At 35.5% G+C, this 26,486-nt stretch overlaps 1 protein-coding gene across 6 annotated transcripts in view; it reads left to right on the top strand.

Annotated features, from left to right (window-relative positions):
• Window positions 1-26,486, top strand: part of EDA (ectodysplasin A) — a 429,425-nt gene that overhangs the window by 140,778 nt on the left and 262,161 nt on the right. The window contains exon 2 of one of the 6 annotated variants that reach the window (XM_077890362.1): window positions 7,369-7,515. The exons of the other annotated variants lie outside the window; for them this stretch is intronic. Coding sequence (XP_077746488.1) covers window positions 7,369-7,386 — 18 coding nt within the window. The 3' untranslated portion in view covers window positions 7,387-7,515. Of the gene's footprint in view, window positions 1-7,368; window positions 7,516-26,486 lie in introns of those variants that run through there. 6 annotated transcript variants of the gene reach the window in all.

Below are 26,486 nucleotides of genomic sequence, written 5' to 3'. Positions count from 1 at the left end.
TTTGAAGGGATATATGTGCTTCTATGTCCCTATGCTTATTCCAGCATTATTTACAATATCCAAAATGTGGAAGCAGTCCAAACGTCCATTGATGAATGGTTAAAGAAGTGATTATATGTATATGTGTATATATATATATATATATACACACACACACACACACACACACATACATACATACACACACATACATATATATAATGGAATATTATTCAGTGGAAAAGAATGAAAATATTAACATTTGCAACAATATGGATAGAGCTAGAGATTATAATGCCAGGTGAAGTAAGCCTCGCAAAGAAAGAATATACCATATGATCTCATTCATATGTGGAATTTAAGATATAAATGAGTAAAGGGGAAAAAAAGAAACAGACAAACCAACAAGCAGACTCAACTCTAGAGAAGGAACTGATGGTTACCAGAGGGGATGGTGGTGGAGGAATGGGGGTAATAGGGGATGAGGATTAAAGAGTACATTTATCATGAAGAAAGTTTTAATATATTTTTTTAAAGAGTCTAAACAGATAACTCTGTAATTCCATTCTTAGGTATATACTTGAGGAATCAAAACCTATATCCACAGAAAAACTTGTACAAAGATAGTTATAGAAACATTATTCATAAAAGCCAAAAAGAGGAGACAACCTTAAAGTTCACCAAAAGATATCTTAGTAAACAAATTGTGATGTTACCATACAATTGATTGTTATTTGTATAAAAAAGGAAAAGTTCTGATATATGCTACAACATGGATGAGACTTGAAACATTCTAAGTAAAAGAAGCTTGTCAAAAAAAGACTATATGTTATATTATTCCCTTTATATGAAATGTCCATAATATATAAATTCATACAGACAGAAAAGTAGATCAGTGACTGAGGCCAGCACAGGGATGAGGGCTGCAGCAAGAATGAGGGAGGAATGACTGTTAATGAGTAAAGGTTTCTCTCTGGGATGTTAAAAAATACTTGGATATTACTTTGTGGTGATGATTGTACAACTCTGTGTTCTGAAAGCCACTGAAGTGTATAAACTATAAATAAGTGAATTTTATGGTGTATGGAATCTATCGCAATAAGAACTCTTTAAAAAGGAAAAGAAAAAGGAAGAAAAGAGAAAGAGGCAATCCAGCTATCCTACTGGAAGACTAAATGAAGAGGCCGCATGAAGAGAAGAAAGCCTGGAACTACATAGGGAAGGAGAGATGCCCAGCCTTACGAGTATTAAAATCAAGCCTTTAGATAACTCTAGCCTCTGCCATCAAGTACTGTAATTGTGCAAGAGAACCTAAGCAAGATTAGCAGAACCACTCAGCTGAGTCAAATCTACATGTGAAACTATGGAGACAAAACAAACCTTATTTTAAGCCACTTAGTTTGGGGGTAGTTGATTATACATCAACAGATAACCAGTACAGCTATTTGGGAAGAGATACCATAGACTCCAAATGAGTCAGGGTTTTTTTTTTTTTAAGATTTTATTTATTTATTCATGAGATACACAGAGCGAGAGCAATAGCGAGAGAGAGAGAGAGAGAGAGAGAGAGAGAGAGAGAGAGGCAGAGACACAAGCAGAGAGAGAAGCAGGCTCCATGCAGGGAGCCCGATGCAGGACTTGATCCCAGGACTCCAGGATTATGCCCTGGGCCGAAGGCAGGCGCTTAAACCGCTGAGCCACCCAGGGATCCTGAGTCAGGGATTTAAATGCAAAGGTTGAAGCAATACAAGTTTTAGAATATGGGTAAATTATTCTATAACCTATGTATAGGGAATTTTTTTTCTGATTGTGTCTCAAAATAAAGATGCAATAGAAGATTGATACATTTAATTACTTTAAAAAAATTGAGGTTTTGCAGGGCAAAAACTCTATTAATAAATAAATGGGGAAAAAATAAATGGAGAGACACTGCACACCTGGGACCTGGAACTGTTCAGAGGAGGTAACAGTTCTTCAAGCCTGCAATAAGAAAAGACTTCAAGCCTTCATTCCAATAAAACTACATTGCAAAAAAAAAAAATGGGAAAGAGACAGAATGGAAGGAGTAAAATAGTGAAAGAGCAGATCCTGAAAATTTTGTGGTAGAAAAAGTATTGAACTGACTAGTAGTGAATGGGAAGGTGGAGTATTTACTGAAGTCGAAGGGATTTACAGATACTGACAATACTTAGGAACCTGAAGAAAAATGTGATTGTCCAGAGTTAATTGAAGCATTTCTTAATTTTCAAATAGCTGGTAAAGAAAAACATGGTACAAAAACAAAATCTATATCTGACAGTGAATCTGATGACAGCAAATCAAAGAAGAAAAGTGATGCTGCTGATAAACTAAGAGGCTTTGCCAGAGGTCTTGATCCTGAATGAATAATTGGTACCACAGACAGCAGTAGAAAATTAATGTTTCTCATGAAATGGAAAGATTCAGATGAGGGTATACTTGGTATTGGTAAAAAAAAAAAAAGAAAAAAGGCAAATATGAAGTGTCCTTAAATTGTAATTGCTTTTTATGAAGAGAGACTAACTTGGTATGTCTAGAAGATGAAGGTCAATAATTATTTGTGTTGCTTTTTATATATATTATATGTATAATCTAGGTCTTGGTTTTTGGATTTATTAGTATGAGGAAATAACATTCTAATGAGAATCAAGTTTGATATGTTCGTTTTGAAGATAGTATTGGGGGAGTTGCTGGGGTTTTTTTTTTTTTGCATCTAGAACACTCGTTTTGAACAAATAAAAAATTTCTGTAGTTGCTTCCTTTCACAGAAAAGGATATATGAGATCATGGTATATAATTCTTCTGCATTAGAGAACACCTTTTCTAAATATTGGGGGAAATCTTTATAATTATTACTCAACCAGAATTTGTATTTAACTCCCACATGCCTAAGGACCATTCTTGGTTTTCTGTTTGTTTAGGTTTCTTGTGTGTGTATATATACATAAAAGTACACACATAAATGGTTTTCTTTCTTTTTAAAATATATTCACCAAAACAGAAATAGCATTTTATAATAATGGATAAGCCTGTGTTTCTGAGTTACCATCATTTTCACCAACCTAAGAAATCACTTAAAGTTGAATTGAAATTGTTCCTGAATCCTTAACCTTTCAAATTTTGTAATTAATTGGACACAATTTATTTTTTTAAGATTTTATTTATTTTTTTCATGAGAGACACAGAGAGAGAGAGAGAGAGAGAGAGAGAGAGAGAGAGAGAGGCAAAGACACAGGCAGAGGGAGGAGCAGGCTCCATGCAGGGAGCCTGACATGGGACTTGATCCTGGGTGTCCAGGATCACACCCTGGACTGAAGGTGGTGCTAAACCGCTGAGCCACCAGAGCTGCCCTAATGTAAAGAATTTAAAGTGGACAATTTTAAAGCAGGGCACATCAGAATCCATATCCCTATCTACAGTTATATAAATGCAAATTTGTTTGTAAGATCACCAAATGGAAAATTTTATCACTACCAACAACTTCCCCACCCAAATGAGAAATTTAGACAAGTCCTGGTGTTTTTTCATTAGGTAAGCAAAACTTAACTGAATATTTACAGTTCCTTTTCAAGAAGTTGAAATCCCTGTGTTTGGGATTCCTGGGTGGCTCAGTGGTTGAGTGTCTGCTTTTGGCTCACAGTGTGATCCTGGAGTCCTAGAATCGAGTCCCAGGATCAAGTCCCATATCAGACTCCTTGCATGGAGCCTGCTTCTCCTGTCTCTGCCTCTCACTGTGTCTCTCATGAATAAGTAAATAAAATCTTTAAAAAAAATCCCTGTGTTTCATTGATTAAAAGACCATGGTTGTCTAAGACTTTGTTCACGGAAACCTAATCATTGTCAGATCGTTACAGATGTTGGCAATTTTTAGGACCTACTGGAATAAATGGGTTAACAAACTTCTGTATTCTAAATTCTTTGACTTGCATGTTTTTCTTTACCCTAACTCATTCCTTACCTGTAGGCTCAATCTTCTTAGTATTTGAGTTACTAGTTCAGCAGAAACCAAGAAAAACAATAACTTTGTAGTAATCAGAATGTTATTCGACTATATATCTTTTGCAGTACTGTAAATAATGGTAAACAGTTGCCAATAAATAGTTTTTTGGGCTATTTTTTGTTTTGTTTTATGTAGGCTCCATGCCTAGCATTAAGCCCACTGTGGGACTTAAACTCAGGACCCTGAGATCAAGACGTGAGTTCAGATCAAGAGTCAGACACCTAATCAACTGAGCCACCTAGGTCCCCCAATAAATAGTTTTATATTCCTTTAAAATAATAAAGGGCCCTTGAGAATGAAATTTTATAACCTCCTTCTAAGCCATTTCTGTGTTTAGGACTTTTACTCTCAGGACGTCTTTCCTTTTATTCAAGTAAAATCTCATTACGGAGACAAAGATATTTCCATACTCTCTTGGAGGCTCTATCATAATGGTGCTTTTTTGCACTGACTATAGTGAACTACATTACTACAAATAAACCTATATAAGAAAATGCTTTTGGGGGGCTCTGATTTAGTAGCAGCTTGTTTATAATACAAATATCTGCTTTGTTTTTGTATCTGCTTTGTATGGGGAAGAAGAGGATAAAACTCTAGAAAAGGAGGTTTGTTTTTATATCCTTTCCTTGTTAATGCTAGGTTGTGATCATGTGGTAATTTACCATTACCATTCTTGTTTTCTGGTCCTATAGGTTGGGAATGTGATTTCTGCAATTATTTTTAAAAATTCTACTCACACCAAAGAAATGTGAGGGTTACTTGAGGGCAGAACAATTAGTTGTGAACTCTTACCTGCATTTAACATGAGTCTCCTTTCCCTTTCCCAGTGGTTCTTAGTCTCCTGGTCCTTTTGACTTCCTAATTTTTCTGAATGTAGCCCAAGAGAAAGTCCTGGTAGATCCTACTGAACTCAGAAGAAACTAGTTAAGCTAGTTAAGTCTCCTTAGTAATTAAAGAGAGTACTAACCAAATATGGCTGGTCAAGTGTTATAGCTCATAGTTAACATTTATTTAACCAAATTAATTTTAAGATTGAGCATGAAATCTCTCTTTTCTCTCTACTATACCTTATAGTATTGATTGTATGATCCTGAGTATTCAAGGTTAAACCATGTTAATCCAATATATCTCTTTTAGGAGGTAAAAGGTTATCTTCTGGTATACATTTCATTTATTGTTATTCATACTTCTTACCTTAAAACTGAAAAGATATTCTAACCTCATTCCAGCAGATACTATGTTAGCTGCTTAACAGAAACATGTTCATAAGGAAGAAAATCTTACACATTTAATTCTGCCTAGAGGGGTACTGCAAAGCATTACGAACAGAAAGCTGAAATTTCATAATTAAAGCCATTGTAGATAGAGTGTCAAGATGTCATTTTTATAATCCAAATTTTAATTATCTTGACTTTACCTGTCACATCATATTTTATTTTCTATTATCCATACACCTCTGAAATGCTCACTAAGGGGCATTGGTGATAGAATCTACACCTGTCTTGATATGTTTGCACTGCCAGGATTTGATGGATCTTTGTGCAAAGATCTACATATGGGCTCAGTCTCTGTGGAAAAACTCTTTATGTAGCTACAGATATGAACTTAATAGCATCTCTTGGCTCTGGAGTCATCCTTCTCAAGCAATTTGTTTGCATTTTTGTTGTATATCACTCTGAAGGAGGGTTTATATTGAAATGTAGTTTAAATGCTATAATAATTCATGTTTGTATCCCTCCAGTTCTACTGCCATATACTCTTGTTTAGAACTTTAAGACTACTTAAGAATGTCAGGTACAAAAAAAAAAAAAGAATGTCAGGTACAGTGTTTAGAAGGTGTCCATTTCCATCTATACAGAAAAAGTAAGGATTAGGCATTGTGATTCATCCAGATAATTGAGCATAAGCCAAAAACTCCAGTGGGGTGGAAAGTGAGACTATAGGCCGTAAATAGAATTAAATAGGGACCTTGTAGGAAGTGCTCCAATGATGTGGACTAGATTTTCCTAAAGAAAAAAGATTCAAATTGTTAGCTCTATGTTTTTAGAAAGAGATAGTCTGACAATCATGATTTATGGATTATTTTAGTGCGTTTGCTTCTCCTTTCATTGCCCACATTTGAACTTTTTTTTAAACTATTGGTTAAAAGAACCCCAATGTTTATGAATTTATAAAACAGTATTATTATTCAGTATTTATATTCAAATATTTTTTGAGCAGTAGTTTGAAACAAGTTTGTCAAAAAAAATAAAAGACCTCTTTTTCTCTCCATGTTGGTACTTATAAACCAATTGCTGAAGGGGATTTGGGATTATATCTGACTCCTGGTTCCACACAACTTATGTACCATCTGATCTGTTTATCCTCTATTGCATTTTTATTTTTAAAGTTTACTTCAGGTCATTAAATGTTTGTATTAATTGAAAAATGGAATTTATTATTCAGTAACTCTGTGTATCTTAGTTTCTTTCTCTTCTGTTTGTTTTAAGGAAATCAATGACTATTATTTTTTTTTTTTTTAGCCAGCATTGTTTCCCTGATACAGTGTTGTAACTAATGATAGCTGGAATATATTCAATTCCAAGTGGACCAGTGTCATTTTTCTGTACAGCAGGAGTAAATAAGATTATTTGTAGATTAGCCAGAAGGAAAATGGCTTTGTGTTTTACCTCTGTAGCAGACTCTTGGAAGGTATTTAATTCGATATTGTTATCTGTAAGAAAGAGAATAAAGCAGGATGAAGCATGTACATTCAAATGTGTACCTGATGGCATTCTTGAAAGCAGAAAGTGCTAATTTTTTACTTTTAAAAAAATCTGGAAGAGGGCCTCAAATAATTCGGAGGAAGAAAAATGATGCCCAAGTGAAATCACATGACTAAGTAGATAATTCCAGTGAAACCCAGGAAGAACCGCATTAGTAATAGTCTGTAAGTATACACAGTACTTTACAATAGGTTGATTGCACTAAACAAAGAAGAAAATCCTTTCTCTGAGGAGCTTACAATCTAAAGATACAAGTTGGTGCAATGCAATATAGAATGAGAATAATAAGTGAGCCCCATAGTGGGTGGTCTTCATAGTTGAAATGCTTCAAAAACAAATGCCTTCTTGGAAGGGTAGAGGTTTGAGAGGGAGTGGTCTGGGCGTGCAAAGAAATGGAAGGCTGTTCTTTGGGGGCTGGGAGGTGAGGAGAAGGAAGGGAGGGTTGTATTATATGTCTGAAAAGAGGCTCAATTTAAGAATGGGTAGAGAGATCAGACTAACATTGGCATGGTAGAGTTTGATGATTTAAAGAACAAGATGAAATATAAGTAGAGGAGGATTTAGAGAGAGGGGACAAACAACATACCATACAACTTTCTATTACAGCAAATACCACATCTTTAAAGACCCAGATATGGAGAATGCTGCTTGCAACAGCTTCTTGCCAGTGTGAATGGCTTCTACAACAGAATAGTCCGGATTGGTTCCATTGAGATACTGTATGTGAAAGGGCTTTGTAAGCAGCAAAGCAATACAAATGTAAGTCATCATCATATTCTGCTTAGCTTTAACTTCATTAAGTTTTTGTTTGGTAATGTATTTTAAGATAAAAGGTTAGCAGAACTATTTTCAGAGATGTCAAGAATAGATTTGTCATTATAAATGCTTCATTTTATTTCCCTGTTAGATTATTACAAATGCTCATAGTAAATGTTCATTACCTTATAGTTGTTGAACTAATATTTATATCAGTGAAGATCATTCTCATCCTCATTCTTGCTCCCTCACTTGCTACTCAGTCTTTTTTTCCACCTCTGTTCATATGGTCATGTATTTTTTTAGGCTCACAATATCATTTTATACTCTCCTTCATTCTAACAGGATTTGAGTTGGTTTACTGAGAAACTTAATACAGTAACAGGATGAACAAATTGATAGGGAATGAGTGCAAAGGGAAAGTAAATGTAAGAAACTGAAACGAGACCATTGTTAAGATTTAAACTGAGTACACAGTATTGGGGACTTTATAGCTGTGTCCTAAGTTTGACTCTGTGTGTCTTAGCAGACAGATCAAAGAGGGAAATATTAGCTATAAGATTTGCAGGGGTCCATGAGGTAAAAATGAACCAATTTCTCAGACGATGCAAGCACAGATTTTCTTGAGACCTGTGAGTAATTCTTCCCGTGGGTTTTTATGAACACCAGTTTGGTGAATTTGGATTTTATCCTGAAGGCACTGGAAAGAAAGTGAAAGCTTTTGATCCGGGGTATGACATACATGAAACTGTCTTTACAGCAGCTATAGGAAAGCTCAAATGAATTGGGGGAAACTAGATATAAGAAAACCAGTTAGAGATGAGCTCTAAAAAAAAGAGAGCAATGATCTCTAAGGGTCTGGACAAGGATGTATCAGAGTGAATGGAAAGCAAAGGAAAGCTATGTAGGAGGGGTTAAAATAGGCCAGGGTCACTGATTACATAGGAATGGAAAGGGAAGAATTAAGGATGTGTATAGAGTTCAAGTCTACCTAGAGTGATGGTATCATAATCTCTGGCCAATATAAGAGGAGAAGCATGTGTTAAACAAGAAAGCACAAAAAGTTTTGAAAAGAGTAAGATAACCACTATGGATTCTTAGAGTTGTATTTTGTAGAAAGCAGAGCAAAGTGAATGGAAAGCTACCATTTTTTAATACTTTATGTTTTATGAATTGCTTTTATAGACAATACATGTCTTATTTTGTTATTATGACAATCCTGTAAGGGAAATAGTAAGTATCCACATTTTACAGACAAAAAAATCTGAGATTTAATGATTAACTGATGTATCGGAGGCCATATGACTAGTTTTCTCCCCCCACTGACACTAACTCAAGAAGGCTTTCTGCTTGAAGCGGTTGGTGTAATACTGGATGACAAAATCAGGACAAGGTTAGAGTTTTGCCAACAGTATGAACCTCAAGTTTTTGCTTTGCTCTACTAAAACTGTTCCACTGGGACACTTGATATGAATATAGCTGCCCCTACACTAAACGTACCCAGACGGCTGTTCTTTTTAAATTTCATATCTGCTTTTTATAGTTCTTTAATCTCTTCCACTGCTGTCAGCTGTTACTACTTGATGTATTTGGTAGTTCCCCATTCCTAATTAGTGTGCTCCTGGAACCAGATAAATATGCTTGTTATTTTTAGACACAATTTTAAAAGTGGCTATACATTGAAGACACAGACAATCCTCTTATGAGAACCTAACCCTAATGCTATGTTTTGCTATAATTTTATGAGCAGAGAATATGCATCTTCATGCTTGGTCATTCTTAGAATGTATATTATTGGCTGTCTTCTAGATTATTGGCTAATTCTGTATAGTTGAAGGTATTGGATAAGTTACCTTGAAAGGTGAGGTGCTGGTGTGTGTGTGTGTGTGTGTGTGTGTGTGTGTGTGTGTATTTATTTATTTATTTATTTATTTTACTGTATAATCCCTGAGCATTACTTTTTTAAAGCAGATGCTATTGGTGGCAACAGCAAAATGTAGCAATGCTTTCTTTATACACAAGAAATTGTGTATTCTTGGTGCATAGCAACCTAGTTGCCAAAGGATTGAAATGACTACCCAATCCCTTTTATTTCCAGAATGATTTGTGGCTATTTCTCTCAGTTCCCACTGCCCTCTGCTAGAAAGGTTACAGACATTCCTTTTTGTTTCCAATAAGTCTTCCCTCCTGAAACAGCTACAGAAGCTTCTAACCAGCCCTCCCCTGATTCACTTGTCTCTCCCTTCTTTCTCTGTGAGGAAGGCTTTTAATAAAGATTTATTGACAATCCACAGGGGCATTGTTCCTATAGGAAGTACTGTACTCTTTAGTGTGAAATCTGTGTTTCCAACTGGCTTAATAAAGCATTTTGTGACACTTGGTACAGTGTGTGCAAAATTCAGATGTGTGGACTGTGAACAGCTTGGGCTTTATGAGTGCTCAGTCTACCTCCAAACACGAGGGATGTTTTTTCCAAATCTGCTTTTCAAATTAATTTTAAAGATGATGGACAGTTAGTAACAAATCAGTACATTCATTAAGAAAACTGGACTGGATGGAAATAATAGAGAAGGAAGAAGAAAGGTGATTTTCCTTTATATTCTACTGAAGGATGAAACTAATAAAAGTTGTTATCCTTTGAACTCAGCAAGGTCAATAACTAAAATTCTTGGCCTTTTAGACATTGATAGGTGAGATTGTATTGTTCATGGTGTTAGGAAGGGAAAGTGTTTATTTTTTTTGCATAGGTACTTTGGGACAAAGAAGCTACTTTTATTGTTAGCTAGAAATACCTGCACATCACTTGTGCTCAGAAAAGTGGGAATGACTTTGGATTTGCTTTGGCCTATGGAAAATACAGCTGTGATACTAGCATCTTATGGCTTGTAATTGGGCTTTGGTAGAAAGCTTCTGGTTTGATGGCTTGGGAACCCAAGACCACAGATAAGATTTACAAAGTCCTTCAGCATTGTTCTTTTTCTTTTCTTTTTTTAAAGACTTATTTATTTGAGAGAGAGAGAGAGTGTGAGTCAGGGAGGAGCAGAGGGAGAGAGAGGCAGAGAAGCCGACTACCCACTGAGCCTGAAGCCCAGTGCAGGGCTCAATCCCAGGATTCTGAAATTATGACCCGAGCAGAAATTAAGAGTCAGAAGCTTAAATAACTGAGCCACCTAGGTGCCCCACATTGTTCTTTTTCAAAACTGTTTTGGTTATTGTAGGTGCTTTACATTTTATTATAAATTTTAGGATCAAATTGTTAATTTCAGCAGACATTTCCTCTTATTCATATTTTATTTGTTCTTATTTTACTACTTAATGTAGAAAGCTGAGGTCATTGGTTTTAGAACTTTCACTTTTATTTATTTATTTTAGAGAGAGAGAGAGAATGAGTGAGGAGAGGGTCAGAGGAAGAGAATATCCTTAAGCAGACTCTCTGAGCAAGGAACCGGACATGGGGCTCAATCCTAGGACCCTGGGATCACACCCTGAGCTGTAGGCAGATGCTCAACCACTGAGCCATCCAGGCGTCCCAAGAATATTTACATTTAATGTGATTGTGGATATGGTTAGGTTTAAGCCTGTCACCTTGTCATTTGTTTTCTTTTTATCTCATCTATTCTTTGTCTCCTTTGCCTGTTTTTCTTTCTTTTGGATCAAATGAGTATTGTTATGATTCTGTTGCATGGGCTATTAAGTATAATTGTTTTATTACTTTAGTGATTACATTAGGGTTTATAGTACACACAATAAGAAAACAATTTTGCATATTTGTCAATGTAATTACCATTTCTGGTGCTCTTTATTCCTTTGGAGAGATCCATTTTTCTCTCTGCTGTTATTTGACTTTCTACTGAAGGATGTGCTGTAACATTTTTTATGCTTTGAGTATGCTGGTAATGAATTCTTTCAGCTTTTATATGTCTGAGAAAGTCTTTTAAATTGAAATTGCCCTTTTATTTTGAAATAATAGTAGATTGTGTGTACACATAAGAAATAATACAGAGAGATAATGTGTACCCTTCACCTAGTTTCCCCCAATAGTAACATCTTGCAAAACTGTAATACAGTATTAAAAAACAGGATGTTGACATTTATGCACTAAAGATACAGAAAAATTCCATTACTATAATCCTGTTGATTGCCCTTTTATTAGCCACACCCATGAAAACTTTCACTCATGATAATCATTAATCTATTCTTTATAATTTTCTCATTTCCAGAATGTTACATAAAAAGAACCATACAGTATATGTCCTTCTGAAATTGGCTCTGTTCATTCAGCTAATCAGTTTCAAGCTAATGTATATATCAATAATTTGTTCATTTTATTGCTGCAGTTTAACCATTTACATTTTTCAGAACATCTAGTCTTTTTCCAGTTTGAAACAGATACTGAATTAAACTGTTACAAACAATTGTACACAGGTTTGCGTGAACATAAGTTTTTATGCCTCTGGGATTATTGCTCAAGTGCAAGTGTTAGTTGCCTGGTTTACTTTTATAAGAAACTTTAAAATTGTTATCCAGGTTAGCTGTATCATTTTGCATTCCTACCATCAATGTATAAGTGATCCAGTGTTTCCAAATATCCTTTCCAATATTTGGTGGTATCATTGATATTTATGTTACCCATTTGAATAGGTATATAATGACAGCTCATTGTGGTTTGAGGTAAAAATCTTTTGATGTGTTTATTTGCCATCAGTACATCCTCTTCAGTGAAATGTCTCTCTCTTTATGTCTTTTTCTCTCATTTTCTAATAAGATTTTTTTAACTATTTCATTTTAAGAGCTCTTTATATATTCAACATACTAGTCTTTTGTTGGATATGTATTTGCAAGTATTTTCTCCAAGTCTGTAGCTTATCTTTTTATCCTCCTAACTGGGTCTTTTGAAAAGCAAAGTACTTAATCAGGATGAAGTCCAATTTACCACTTTTCTTACTGGTTCATGCTTTTGGTGCCAACTCTAAGAACTAATTGCCTAGTCTTAAATTCTGAGGATTTGTTTTTTTAAATTTATTTTTAGTTTTTAAATTTTATAAAATCCAATTTGCCAAGATATAGTATAACACCCAGTGCTCATCTCAATATGTACCCTCCTTAATGCCCATTACATTTACCCCATTCCCTCATCCACCTCCCCTTATGCAACCCATTGATTGTTTCCCAGAGTTAGGAGTCTCTCATGGTTTGTCTTCCTCTATAATTTTTTCCCCACTCAGTTTCCCTCCTTTCCCTTATGGTCCCTTTCACTATTTCTTATATTCCACATATGAGTGAAACCATATGATAATTGTCTTTCTCGGACTGACTTATTTCACTCAACATAATACCCTCAAGTTCCATCCATGTTGAAGTAAATGGTAGATATTCATCCTTTCTGATGGTTGAGTAATATTCCATAATGTGTGTGTGTGTCTGTCTATCTATCTATCATCTGTCTATCTCACATCTTCTTTATCCATTCATCTCTTGAAGGATATCATGGCTCTTTACACAGTTTGGCTATTGTGGCCATTGCTGCTCTGAATACTGGGGTGCGGGTATCCTGCTGTGTCACTACATCTGTATCTTTGGGGTAAATACCCAATAGTGCAACTGCTGGGTCATAGGGTAGCTCTATTTTTAACTTCTTGAGGAATCTCCATACTGTTTTCCAGAGTGGCTGTACCAGCTTGCATTTTCACCAGCAGTGCAAGAGGGTTCCCCTTTCTCTGCATCATCACCAATATTTGTTGTTTCCTGAATTGTTAAATTTAGCCATTCTCACTGCTGTAAAGTGGTATCTCATTGTAGTTTTGATTTGTATTTCCCTGATGACAAGGGATGTGGAACATTTTTTCCTGTGCTTGTTGGCCACGTGTAGGTCTTCTTTGGAGAAATGCCTGTTCATGTCTTCTGTCCATTGCATGACTGGATTGTTTGTTTCTTGGGTGTTGAGTTTGGTAAGTTCTTTAGAGATCTTGGAAGTAGTCCTTTATCTGATATGTCATTTGCAAGTATCTTCTCCCATTCTGTAGGTTGTTTTTTAGTTTTGTTGACTGTTTGCTGTGCGGAAGATTTTTATCTTGATGAAGTCCCAATAGTTCATTTTTGCTTTTGTTTTCCTTGCTTTCATAGATATATCCTGCAAGAAGTTCCTGTGGCCAAGTTGAAAAGGAGTGTTGCCTGTGTTCTCTTCTAGGATTTTGATGGATTCTGGTCTCACTTTTAGATCTTTCATCCATTTTGAGTTTATCTTTGTGTATGGTGTAAGAGAATGGTCCAGTTTCATTCTACTGCATTTGGCTGCCCAATTTTCCCAACACCATTTATTGAAGAGATTGTCTTTTTCCATTGAATATGCTTTCCTGCTTTGTCAAAGTTGACTTGACCATAGAGTTGAGTGTCCATTTCTGGGTTCTCTATTCTGTTCTGTTGATCTATGTGTCTGTGTTTGTGCCAGTATGATACTGTCTTGATGATCATAGCTTTGTAATAGAGTGTGATGTCAGGCATTATGATGTCCCCAGCTTTGGTTTTCTTTTTCAATATTCCTTTGGCTATTTGGAGTCTTTTCTTGTTCCATATAAATCTTAGGATTATTTTTCCAACTCTGTGAAGAAAGTTCATGGCATTTGGATAGGGATTGCATTGAAGGTGTAAGTTGGTCTGGGTAGCATAGACATTTTCACAATATTTATTCTTACAATCCATGAGCATGGAATATTTTTCTGTTTCTTTCTGTCTTCCTCGATTTCATTCATAAGGGTTCTGTAGTTTTTAGTGTAGAGATTCTTTACATCTTTGGTTAGCTTTATTCCTGGTTATCTTCTTGTTTTGGGTGCCATTGTAAATAGGATTGATTCCCTAATTTCTCTTTCTTCAGTCTCAGTGTATACAAATGCAACTGATTTATGTACATTGATCTTATATCCTGCCATGTTGCTAAATTACTGTATGAGTTCTAGCAATTTGGGGGTGGAGTCACTTGGGTTTTCTATATACCGAATCATGTCATCTGCAAAGAGGGAGAGTTTGACTTCTTTGCCAATTTGAATGCCTTTTATTTCTTTTTGTTGTCTGATTGCTGAGGCTAGGACTTGTAGTACTATGTTGAATAAAAGTGGTGAAAGTGAATATCCCTGTCATTTTCCTGATCTTAGGGGTAAGGCTCCCAGTGTTTCTCCATTGAAAATGATATTTGCTGTGGGCTTTTCATAGATCATAGATGGCTTTTATGATAGTCAGGTATGTTCCCTCTATCCCTACTCTTTGAAGAGTTTTGATCAGGAATGGATGCTGTATTTTGTCAAATGCTTTCTCTCCATCTATTGAGAGGATCCTATAGTTCTTATCTTTTCTTTAATATGTGATCTATCATGTTGATTGATTTACAAATGTTGAACCACCATTGCATCCCAGGGGTAAATCTCACTGGGTCCTGGTGAATAATCCTCTTAATGTACTGTTGGATTCTATTGGCTGGTATCTTGGTGAGCATTTTTGCATCCATGTTAATCAGGGATATTGGTCTGTAATTTTCCTTTTTGGTGGGGTCTTTGTCTGGTTTTGGGACAAAGGTAATGTGGCCTCATAGAACAAGTTTGGAAGTATTCCTTCCATTTCTATCCTTTGAAACAACTTTAGTACAATAGGTATTATTTCTTATTTAAATGTTTGGTAGAATTCACCTGGAGGTCATCTGGCCCTGGACTTTTGTTTCTTGGGAGGTTTTGATGACTTCTTCAATTTCCTTGCTGGTTATTGGCCTGTTGAGGTTTTCTATTTCTTCCTGTTTCAGTTTTGGTAATTGTAGGTTGCAAAGAATACTTCCATCTCTTCCAGTTTGTCTAATTTGTTGGCATGTAGTTGCTCATAATACGTTTTTAAAATCATTTTTATTTCCTTGGTATTGGTTGTGATCTCACCTCTTTTATTCATGATTTTATTAATTTGAGTCTTTTTTCTTTTCTTTTTAATAAGTCTGGCTAGAGGTTAATCTATCTTATCATTTCTTTCAAAGACCCAGCTCCTGGTTTCACTGATCTGTTTTATAGTTCTTCCGGTCTTTATTTTAGAGTTCTGTTCTAATCTTTATTATCTCTCTTTTTCTTCCTGGTTTAGGCTTAATTGCTATTCTTTTTCCAGTTCCTTTATGTGTTAGGTTATCTTGTGTATTTGAGATTTTTTACAATTTTTTGAGGGAGGCTTGTATTGAGAAGTGTTTCCATCTTATGACTGCCTTTGCTGTATCCCAAAGATTTTGAATAGTTATGCTTTCATGTTTGTTAGTATCCATGAATCTTTTTAATTCTTCTCTAATTTCTGGATTGACCAATTCATCTTGGAGCTTTAACCTCCAAATGTTTGAGTTCCTTCCACATTTCTTCTCATGATTGAATGCATTGGTGTCTTAAAATATGCAGGGTATAATCCCAATCTTTTGGTACCTCTCAACTGAGGTTGAGGTCTGATTTGTGACCCAGTATGTGGTCAATCATGGAGAAAATCCCATATGCTTGAGAAGAATGTGTATTCTGTTGTATTAGGAAGGAATATTCTGTATATATCTGTGAAATCCATTTATTCCAGTGTGGCATTCAAGGCCCCTGTTTCTTTGGTGATCTTCTGGTTAGAAGATGCATCATTGGGGCAGCCTGGGTGGCTCAGTGGTTTAGCGCCGCCTTTAGCCCAGGGCCTGATCCTGGAGACCCGGGAGCAAGTCCCATGTTGGGCTCCCTGCATGGAGCCTGCTTCTCCCTCTGCCTGTGTCTGTGCCTCTATCTCTGTGTGTGTGTGTGTCTCATGAATGAATGAATGAATGAATGAATAAATAAATAAATAAATAAATCTTTTAAAATAAAATAGAAGATGTGTCCTTGCTTATCTATGTATCTCTTTACTTTGGTTATTAAATTGATATGATTGGCTGCTGCAACATTAGGGACATAAATATTCATAATCATTAGGTCTTCTTGTTGGAATGACCCTTTAAGTATAATAGTTTTCCTCTTCCTCTCTTATTACAGTTTTTGGCTTAAAATCAAATTTTTCTGAAATGAGTTTTGCTACCCCAGCTTTCTTTTGAGGACCATTTGCATGGTATATGGTTCTCCATCCCCTCATTTTCTGTCTGAAGGTGTTCTTAGGTCTAAAATGAGTGTCTTTTTTGATAGCATATAGATGGGTTTTGCTTTTCTACCCAGTCTGTTACCCCATGTCTTTTGAATGGATCATTTATCCCATTTCTGTTCAGAGTAATTATTGAAAGATATGAATTTAGTGTCCTAATATTACCTATATAGTCCTGTTTCTGCAGATGTTTTTCTGTGCTCCCTCTTTGTTTACAGTTTCCCCCTTAATATATTTTGTAGAGCTGTTTTGGTGGTCACATATTCTTTCAGTTTCCATCTATCCTAAAAGCTCTTTATCCCTGCTTCTATTCTGAATGACAGCACTGCTGTATAAAGTATTCTTGGCTCCATGTATTTCTTGTTTAGTACCCTGAATATATGATTCCGACCCTTTTTGACCTGCCAGGTCTCTGTGGGTAGGTCTGATGTTAATCTGATCCTTCTCCCCATATAATTTAGGGATCTCTTTATCTCTAGCTGCTTTTAGGATTTTGTCTTTATCTCTGAAATTTGCAAGCTTCACTATTGTATGTTGGGATGTCAATCAGTTTTTGTAGATTTTGAGGGTGTCCTCTCTCTCTCTTGGACATGCATGCCTGTTTCCTTCCCCAGATTAGGGAAGTTCTCAGCTTTGATTTGTTCAAACATACTTTCTGGTCCTCTCTCTCTCTCTCCACATCCTCTGGATTCCCAATAATATGAATATTATTCTTTCTCAAACTGTCACTTAATTCCCAGAGTCTCTCCTCATGGGCTCTTAGTTGTTTTTGTCTCTATTCCTCAGCTTCCTTTCTATCAACTTGGTTTCTGTGCCACACATTCTCTCTTCTGCCTCATTAACCCTAAGTGTTAGAGCTTCCAGTTTAGACTGCATCTCAGTTAACATATTTTTAATTTTGGCCTGACTAGATCTCATTTCTGCAGTAAGAGAATCTGTAGAGTCTTTTTGCTTTTTTCAAGAGCCACCAGTAATTTGATAATTGTACTCCTGAATTGTATCTCTGACATCTTACTTAAATCCATATCCATTAGATCTGTGGTAGAGAATATTACTTCTTTTCTTTCTTTTTTGGTGAGTTCTTCCTTTTAGTAATTTTAGCCAGTGAAGAATGACTGTCAAAATATCAACTGCAACCTAAGTAAAGTACACCCTAGACAATTCCGAATTGGTTAGGGATCAGAAAATAAAAGAAAAAAGAAAAAAAAAAGACCATGAAAATGAAGAACAAATTTTAAAAAATAGTAAAAATTCAATAAGAGATGGGTGGAGGAAGTGGTGGGGGAAAGAGTATATAATCTCACACAGTGTACCAAGATGGTGATCCTCTTGCTTCTGAGTATATTTTGGTCTGCATGTTAGAGGATGCTAAATTCCAAATTTATATAAATAAGCAAAACTTACATAGAGAAACAACAGCAACAAGAAAAACAAAAGCAAGAAGTCAAAAGAGGGGCACAGAATGGGAAGGAAGAGGGAATATAATCTCACAGAGCGGGCCAATACGTGTTCCACTTGGTTTTGAGTGTATTTTCTTCCATATGTTAGAAGATACTAAATTCCAAAATTGTAAAACAAAGGAAAACAAAACCAAAAAAACCCCCAACAAATCCCCAAAACTTATATATCTACAAAAATCAAATTGAGTACGCTGAAACGAAGCCAAAAATGAAGAATGTGTCTCTGACATTCAATTGTAAAAATATGAAAGTCAAAAAGAAAAAAACACTTAAAAATGAAGAGTTGATAAAATGTAAAGGCAGGAAAAAAGAAAGAATATTGGAAATTTTTATACTGAATGATAAACGAATCATAAGGAAAAAACCTCAAGTTCTATATACTATTTTCGCTCAGTCCTTAAGCTTTCTAGTGCTGCTTTGTCAGTAAACTTGCTCTTCTCCTGTTCTTCCAGCTCTTTTGGGGGAGGGGCGTACTGTGGTGATCCTCAGGTGTCTGTGCCTTGGCAGAGATGCCCCGCCCTTGCCAGGTGGTGGGGCTCAGTGTGAGCTGTTTGCCCTGTGAGATCTTTGTTCCCTAGAGGCTGGGCCTCTCCAGGGTGAAAGGAGAAAAAAAATGGCAGCAGGCAGATCTCCAGCCCTGGAGCCAAGATCTCCCATTGTCTAAGTCTCTGAGTGGGCACTTGCTCAGATCTTCTTGGAGGCAGACCTGAGGGCACCGATTCCTATAATTTGAAGGGCATCAGGCATCTCGAGAGCTATTGCTGTCTTGTGCTTCCTGGCTCCAACTCTCCCAGATGCTCAAGGAGGGTTGCTGTATTCCATTCCTTTACTGGGACCTACAACAGCAGCAGTCCCCCTATCTAATTGCAGTTTGCAGTTTATGGCACAAGTTCAGCTTTCTCTGGGGCACCCCTATTCTTTCTGTGTCTCTGGGAATATTGAGACTTCACCTCCCTTCCTGCGATTCTGCCCTTTTTCAGCACTGAGCAGTTTTCAGACAGGGAGGACTCTCTCAGGAGCAGATTTCTAAAGGTTCCAATTGTGTGCTTTATTCCTTTCCAGCAGCCTGTGTACAGAGGTTCCCTCCTGTTGCTCTTTATCTTCCAATGATAATATTCCCTCCTTTTCTCTTCTCCACACTCCTACTTTTTAAGAAGTGATCACATTTCTATCTGTATCATTCCAGCTGTTCTTTCATCTCAGGTTGAATTCATAGGTGTTTAGGATGGATTGAACATTACCTAGCTAAATGTGGGCTACCAGATGAAATGAGGACCCCTACTCTTTCACCATCTTGTCTAGTCTCCTGAAGATTTGCTTTTTTTTTTTTTTTTAATTTTTATTGATTTATGATAGTCACAGAGAGAGAGAGAGAGAGAGAGAGAGAGAGAGAGGCAGAGACACAGGCAGAGGGAGAAGCAGGCTCCATGCACTGGGAGCCCGATGTGGGATTCGATCCCGGGTCTCCAGGATCGTGCCCTAGGCCGAAGGCAGGCGCCAAACCGCTGCGCCACCTAGGGATCCCTGAAGATTTGCTTTTATCATTTTTTTAATCTTTGATAATTTTTTCTCCTAAAATTTTTTTAAAAAATTAGTTAATATACAATGGTATATTTGTTTCAAGTGTACAGCATAGTCATTATTTTACATGTTACATTCATAGTCTGTATTGATGTAAGTTTGTATAAGGCTGAAGTTAAGTTCAAGACTGATATTTTCTAAATCTGTGGATGTTCAGTCGCCCCAGCATCATTTGTTGAAAGACAGTATACTTGCCCCATTAAACTGCTTTGCTTCTTTATCAAATATCAGTTGTGCCATAACAATTAATAAAATATTTATACATTTATAGATAAATTTGATCTAATCTTGGAAACATGCTAAGTGAAAGAAGCTAGATGCAAATGGCCACATATAGTATCCAATTTATGTGAATTCTTATAGTATTCAGTTTGTGTGAAATGTCCAGAATAGGAAAATCCATAAAGACAGAAAATAGATGAGCAGTTGCAGTGGCTAAGGTGCTAAAAGAGTGAGAAGTGACTATAATAGGGCATAAGATTTCTTTTTGGAGTAATAAACATGTTCTAAATTTAGATGCTGGTGATGGGTGCACAACTATGTGAATATAGTAACTACCACTGACTTATATAACTAAAAGGTGAATTTTCTGGTGTGTGAGTTATATCTCAATAAAGGTGTCATAAAAATAATTAGGCTTTTTTTTGTAATTCTATATGGGGTTCTTTATTCTCTTGTATTGATCTGTGCATGTATTGCTCTGCCAGTGTCACACTGTATGATGTTAGCTGTAGGTATTTTGTAGATGTTCTTTATCAAGTTGAGGAACTTCCTCTGTATTCCTAATTGCTGAATTTTTTCATATTTATCTATTGATATGGTGGATTACGATATTAATAATACAACCAATCATATTAATTGATTTTCATATGTTGAACCAGCCTTGCACAAATGGAATAAGACCTACTTGGTCATGGTGTATAATTTATTTTATACTATGTTATTTTCATTTTGCTAATATCTTTATTGAGGTAAACTTAATATAATATAAAACTCACTATTATAGGTATACTAAGGTGTACAATTCAGTGGTTTTTAGTACATTCACAATGTTGTGCATATATCACTACTATCTAATTCCAGAACAGTTTTATCCCCCCCTCAAATAAACATGGTAGCCATTAGTCATTTCCCATTTTCCCCAGCCTTAGGCAACCACTAATGTACTTTCTATATCTATAAATTTGTTTCATAGATGTTTCATATAAACAGAACCATGTAATGTCTTTTGTGACTGGTTTCTTTCACTTAGCATAATGTTTTCAAGGTTCATCCATTTTTTAGGATGTATTAGAATTCCTTTTTTTTTTTTGTATTAGAATTTCATTTCTTTATAAGACTGAGTTGTATTCCATTATTTCAAAATTCCACATTTTGGGATGCCTGGGTGGCTCAGTCAGTTAAGTGAAGACTTGATTTTTGACTCAGGTCATGATCTCAGGGTCCTGGGATCATGCCCCACACGGACTCTGCACTCAGAGGGGTTTCTGCTTGAGATTGTCTCTTCCCTCTGCCCATCCCCCTATTCACTCATGTGCTCTATCTCAGATAAATATATCTTTTTTTAAATGTCACATTTTATTTGTCCTTTTATTTATTCATAGTCATTTAGGTTTCCACCATTTGGCATATTTGAATAATAATACAGCTATAAACATTCACATACAAATGTCTATTTGAATCCCTACTTTTATTTCTTTAGGTTATATATCTAGGAGTCACACTGCTGAATCATATGGTAATTTTGTGTTTAACTTGTTGGGAAACTGCCAGACTTTTCCACACTGACTATACCATAAATGCACAGTGTTTCCAATTTCTCCATATCTTCATCAAAACTTATTATTTTCTGTTTTTTTTTTAATTTAAATTTTAATAATCATATAGCACAATATTGGGTTCTGGAGTAGAATTCAGTGATTCATCACTTACATACAACCCCAGTACTCCTAAGAGCAACTGCCCTCTTTAATACCCCTCACCCACCTATCCCAACCCCCACATACCTCCCTCCATCAACCCTTAGTTTGTTCTCCTTCATTAGCTGTCTTTTATCATTTGTTTCCCTCTCCTTTTTTTCTTTTTCCCCTTCCTCTTTGTTCATCTGTTTTCTGTCTTAAATTCCACATATCAGTGAGATCATATGGGATTTTCTTTTCTGACTTGTTTCATTTAGCATAATGCACTATAATTCCATGTATGTCTTTGCAAATGGCAAGATTTCATTTTTTGATGGTTAATATTCCATTGTGTGTGTGTACATACACCACATCTTTTTCATGCATTCATCAGTCAGTGGCCATTGGGGCTCTCCCCCACAATTTGGCTATTGTTGATAATGCTGCCGTAAATATTGGGGGAGAATGCAATCCTTTGAATCTGTATTTTTGTATCCTTTGGGTAAATACCTAGTAGTGCAGTTGCTGGAACATAGGGTAGTTTTATTTTTTTAAACTTTTTGAGAAACCTCCATACTGTTATTCAGAGTTGCTATACCAGTTTACATTCCCACCAGTAGTATAAGAGGGTTCCCCTTTCTCCACATCCTCACCAACAACACTTGTTGTTTCTTGTGTTCTCAATTTTAGCCATATGGACTGGTCTGATGTGGTATCTCCTTGTGGTTTTGATTTGCATTTCCCTGATAATGAGTTATGTTGAGCATCTGTTCATGTGTCTGTTAGCTATCTGGATGTCTTCTTTGGAAGTGTCTATTCATGTCTTCCCATTTTCTTAACTGGATTATTCTTTGGATGTTGAGTTTGATAAGTTCTTTATAAATTTTGGATACTAACCCTTTATCAGATATGTCATTTGCAAATAGCTTGTTCCATTCAATAGACTTTTAGTTTTGTTGATTGCTTCCTTGACAGTACAGATTTTTATCTTGATGAAGTCCCAATAGTTCATTTTTGGTCCAGAGATATGTCTGTTAAGAAGTTGCTACACCTGAGGTCAAAGAGATTTCTGCCAGTACTCTCCTCTAGGATTTTGATCATTTCCTGCCTCACATTTAGGCCTTTCATCCATTTTGAATTAATTTTTGTGTATAACATAAGAAAGTAGTCCAGGTTCATTCTTTTGCATGTTGTGTCCAGTTTTCCCAACACCATACTAATGTTGAACAGCTTCATGTATTTATTGACTATATGTCTTTGGAAAAATATCTGTCTAAGTCTTTTGCTGGTTTTTAATTGAATTGTTTGGTTTTGATGTGTTGAGTTCTAGTAATTCTTTATATATGTTCAATATAATTTTCTGGGTGCTAGATATTTTTGTATTCCATTATATATTCTTTATGTTCTGGGCTACAGTTAAATTTCTAGGAAATTGATCCTTTTAAGTACTGCTTTTTTAAGATTAGTTAGATGTGCACAGACTGAGCTCAATCTGGAACTACTTATTCACTACTCTTTAGGCAATGCCATATTCGTTATTCTATTCAGTGCCTTATAAATTATGACTTTTTCCATCCTAACTGGCATAAGCAGGCATTATTCCTGGGCTCTGTGTGATCACTAGGTGCTATTTCCTCTAATCCTTTTGGATGTTTTTCACCCTGGTCTTGGGTAGTTTTCTCACATTCATGCACTTACAGTGGTATCTATTAGACACTCAAGTGAGAACCTTTAAAATCTCCAGAATATTCTCCCTGTGCTGCTCTTTCTTCTTTCTGGTACTCCATCCTCCATCCTATGAATAAGAGTAAAATACCCTTTGCCTTCTCATATTCTCAGTTCTGTCTCCTCAATTTCAGTCTTCCATCCTGTAGCTGGGTTCTTCCTACACTGCAGTCTGGAAACTCTCATAGCACTAAGCTGGGGAAATCAGTGGGCTTACTTCATTTGTTTCCAGTCTCACCAGGACTATTCTCCTTTATTGTCTGATGCCCACAGTCTTGAAATCCTTAGTTTTATAAATATTGTTTTTTAAAAAATCTTTATTGGGATCCCTGGGTGGCTCAGCGGTTTAGCGCCTACCTTTGGCCCAGGGCATGATCCTGGAGTCCCGGGATCGAGTCCCGCATTGGGCTCCCTGCCTTGAGCCTGCTTCTCCCTCTGCCTGTGTCTTTCCCTCTCTCTCTCTGTGTGTGTCTCTCATGAATAAATAAATAAAATCTTTTAAAAAATCTTTATTACTTTGCTTTGGTTATTACTTTTACTCCATCTTGACCAGAAGTGAAGCTGTCATTTTGTTTTAAATTCTAAATATTTACTGGTATCTCAGAGAAATCTCTGACTCCAGTAGACCTTCCTAATATAATAGGTATAATAGGGAAATGAACCTAATCATCTCAATTGTTCTCTCCGTTTTCCAACTCTACTTATTCAATTAACTGGAAACCTCTGTCTCCTTGCAAGGTACCCTCTCAAATTATTATTTTTCATTGAATAATACTTATTATTATATATTGAACAGAAGTATGTGGAATGTATTGTAGAAAGGCATGATTGATCCTGCTGTTCCCAACCTCCCATGCTTTTTTTTTTTTCCTCCCATGCTTTAAATAAATTCCATGCCTCCTAGCTCTCCCAGCAAAATTCGGCTCCATTATTTGTCAACTTAAACCTTTAAAATACATGATTTATATTTATAATTTAAACCATCTTTTGAGAGTCTCTTAAGTTTATTGCTCACTGCAGGATGTATTCCTTCTGATTTTCTTAGTGTCTCCTAAATTGAAGCCTCTAAAATTTCAAACAGAACTCTATTCTTCTAGTATTTTTGACAGACATGTTTGAGTTCATCTCCCGCATGCTGTTTATGTTATGGTTTATGATAATATCTCATTTTGGTCATTATCTTTTAAAACTGAAGAGACCTCATTCATCTTTTTAATCTTTTATTACCAAATAGTAACCTTCCTTCCTGTCTGCATACTACTCCCTTCAATTTTTTCTCCATTTCTATTCTATATTAAGATATACCTCCCAGAACCACATTATAATATTCTATAGTATATCTAAAATATTTATATCATAGGATGACAGAGAAGAATAATATCCCACTTTTTCCCTTTCTTGAAAACTCCCATTATTTAAAAAAAAAGTTTTAATGTTTATTAGACATAACATAGATTTGATATCTTCTGAAAATATTCTCACATTACTTTTTTGGCTCATATGAGTAACTCAAAGCAATCATATTATAAGTTATTTATATTAATACTTACCAGGTTCATTTCATTATCTATGTAAAACTCATCTAATTGGTATAATTTATTATATATGCTCAATTTTTATCTTTTGGTATAAAGTCAATAAATTAGGGTAACATTGTTTCAATGGACACCAAACTGAAATAAGGAGATTATAGATGATAATTACATACTGTATCTGTCTCAGGACCTATTATATTTCTTTATTTTGGTTTCAGTGCTTAGTATGGAGAAACTCTTAACCCATACAGATAAATAACTAAATGCCAACAAATTTTAATAGTTCATCTTACAATCAAAGTTTATTACTTAGTTAACTAATCATGAAGCCTAAAAGGAGAGTACTAGGAACCATTTGCTTTGAAGTTGAATCATTAACTATCTGACTAGTGCTCATATTCTCTATTAAAAATGTAAGAGAAACATCCAAAGCTCACAAATAAGTACATTAATGATAATGCAGTGTATTAGCATCTTTACTTGTTATTTCACAACTGATTCTTATAATGTGAGAAAGGCATATATATGTTGGATAGATGTACCCAAGCTCAATTTGATGCCAGACAAGTCTTAGGCACATATACCATAGTACTGTACTTGCTTTAAACTTTATATGAGCAGAAATGCTTTGTCCTGAATAAGAGGGAAACTGAACTCTGGAATTAAACCTACTCAGAAGAATTTAAATAACTGTACAGAAATGGCAGGACAAGATTTATTCTGAAGTTTGAACAAACAAGTTAATAACTAGGTGGTCCACAACATTATATATTTGGTATGAAACCTAATCAGGTATTTCTGTTGATAGTTCATGATTTTTATTATAGATTTTAAAGTAGATAAAAATACTTTCAAATGATTTTCAATTAAAGTATTGGTGGAATCCCTGAAGCGCCTCTGAATCCTAGAGTTTTGGTGAATAGTTTTAAAACCAGTCAAAATATAAATATTTATTATTATCCTTTGTCTAACTTATTTTTATTGTTATTCTCAATAAATTCAAATGTTTCTAGTCAGGGATTATTTTTCTATACAAAAACTGTGAGCCTTTTCTCCAATAGCTTATGGCAGTGGTTTCTTTTATTCTATTTTTTTAAGGCAAGTTTTATAAACTTGCCCAATACGGAGGTTAAACTTGCTAGTTTATGCTTCTGTAGAGATCTCTAATGAATGTTGGAGATGGGTGGGTAGGTATTTTGTCGATAGTTCCTCAGCCATTTGGTATGATGCCCATAAACCATAGCAAGGTGTACTTTTATAAGTGGTAATTTTGGTTTCTCACCTGTGTTTCTTTAAAAATCTTGCATGAATGAGACCTCAATTATTTAAATTATGTGTAGTTTGTTGTTTTGAGGTTAGGAAATACCATTAGTGAATTTAGTACATCTAACCTGTGTGTTTCATAAGCCAATTTGGGAATAAAAGACTATCTAATATTCTCTAAGTAATGACTCAGAATTTTTGTTTAATCTTTCTGATAGTCCTTTTTTATCTCAGACTATCCTTTTCACTGTGATCTTCAAGTGGACCCATTTTTTTCTTGTATGTCATGTGGTAGGACCACAGCCATGTATCAAGATACACTACATTATTTTACCTGTAGCTGTAAGTGGAGAAAGAGAAGTTTCGTGAAACTACCCCCAAATTAAAAA

Source organism: Canis aureus, chromosome X (assembly GCF_053574225.1).
Source record: "Canis aureus isolate CA01 chromosome X, VMU_Caureus_v.1.0, whole genome shotgun sequence".
NCBI lineage: Eukaryota > Metazoa > Chordata > Mammalia > Carnivora > Canidae > Canis > Canis aureus.
This window is presented reverse-complemented; position numbering and strand designations above follow the sequence as displayed.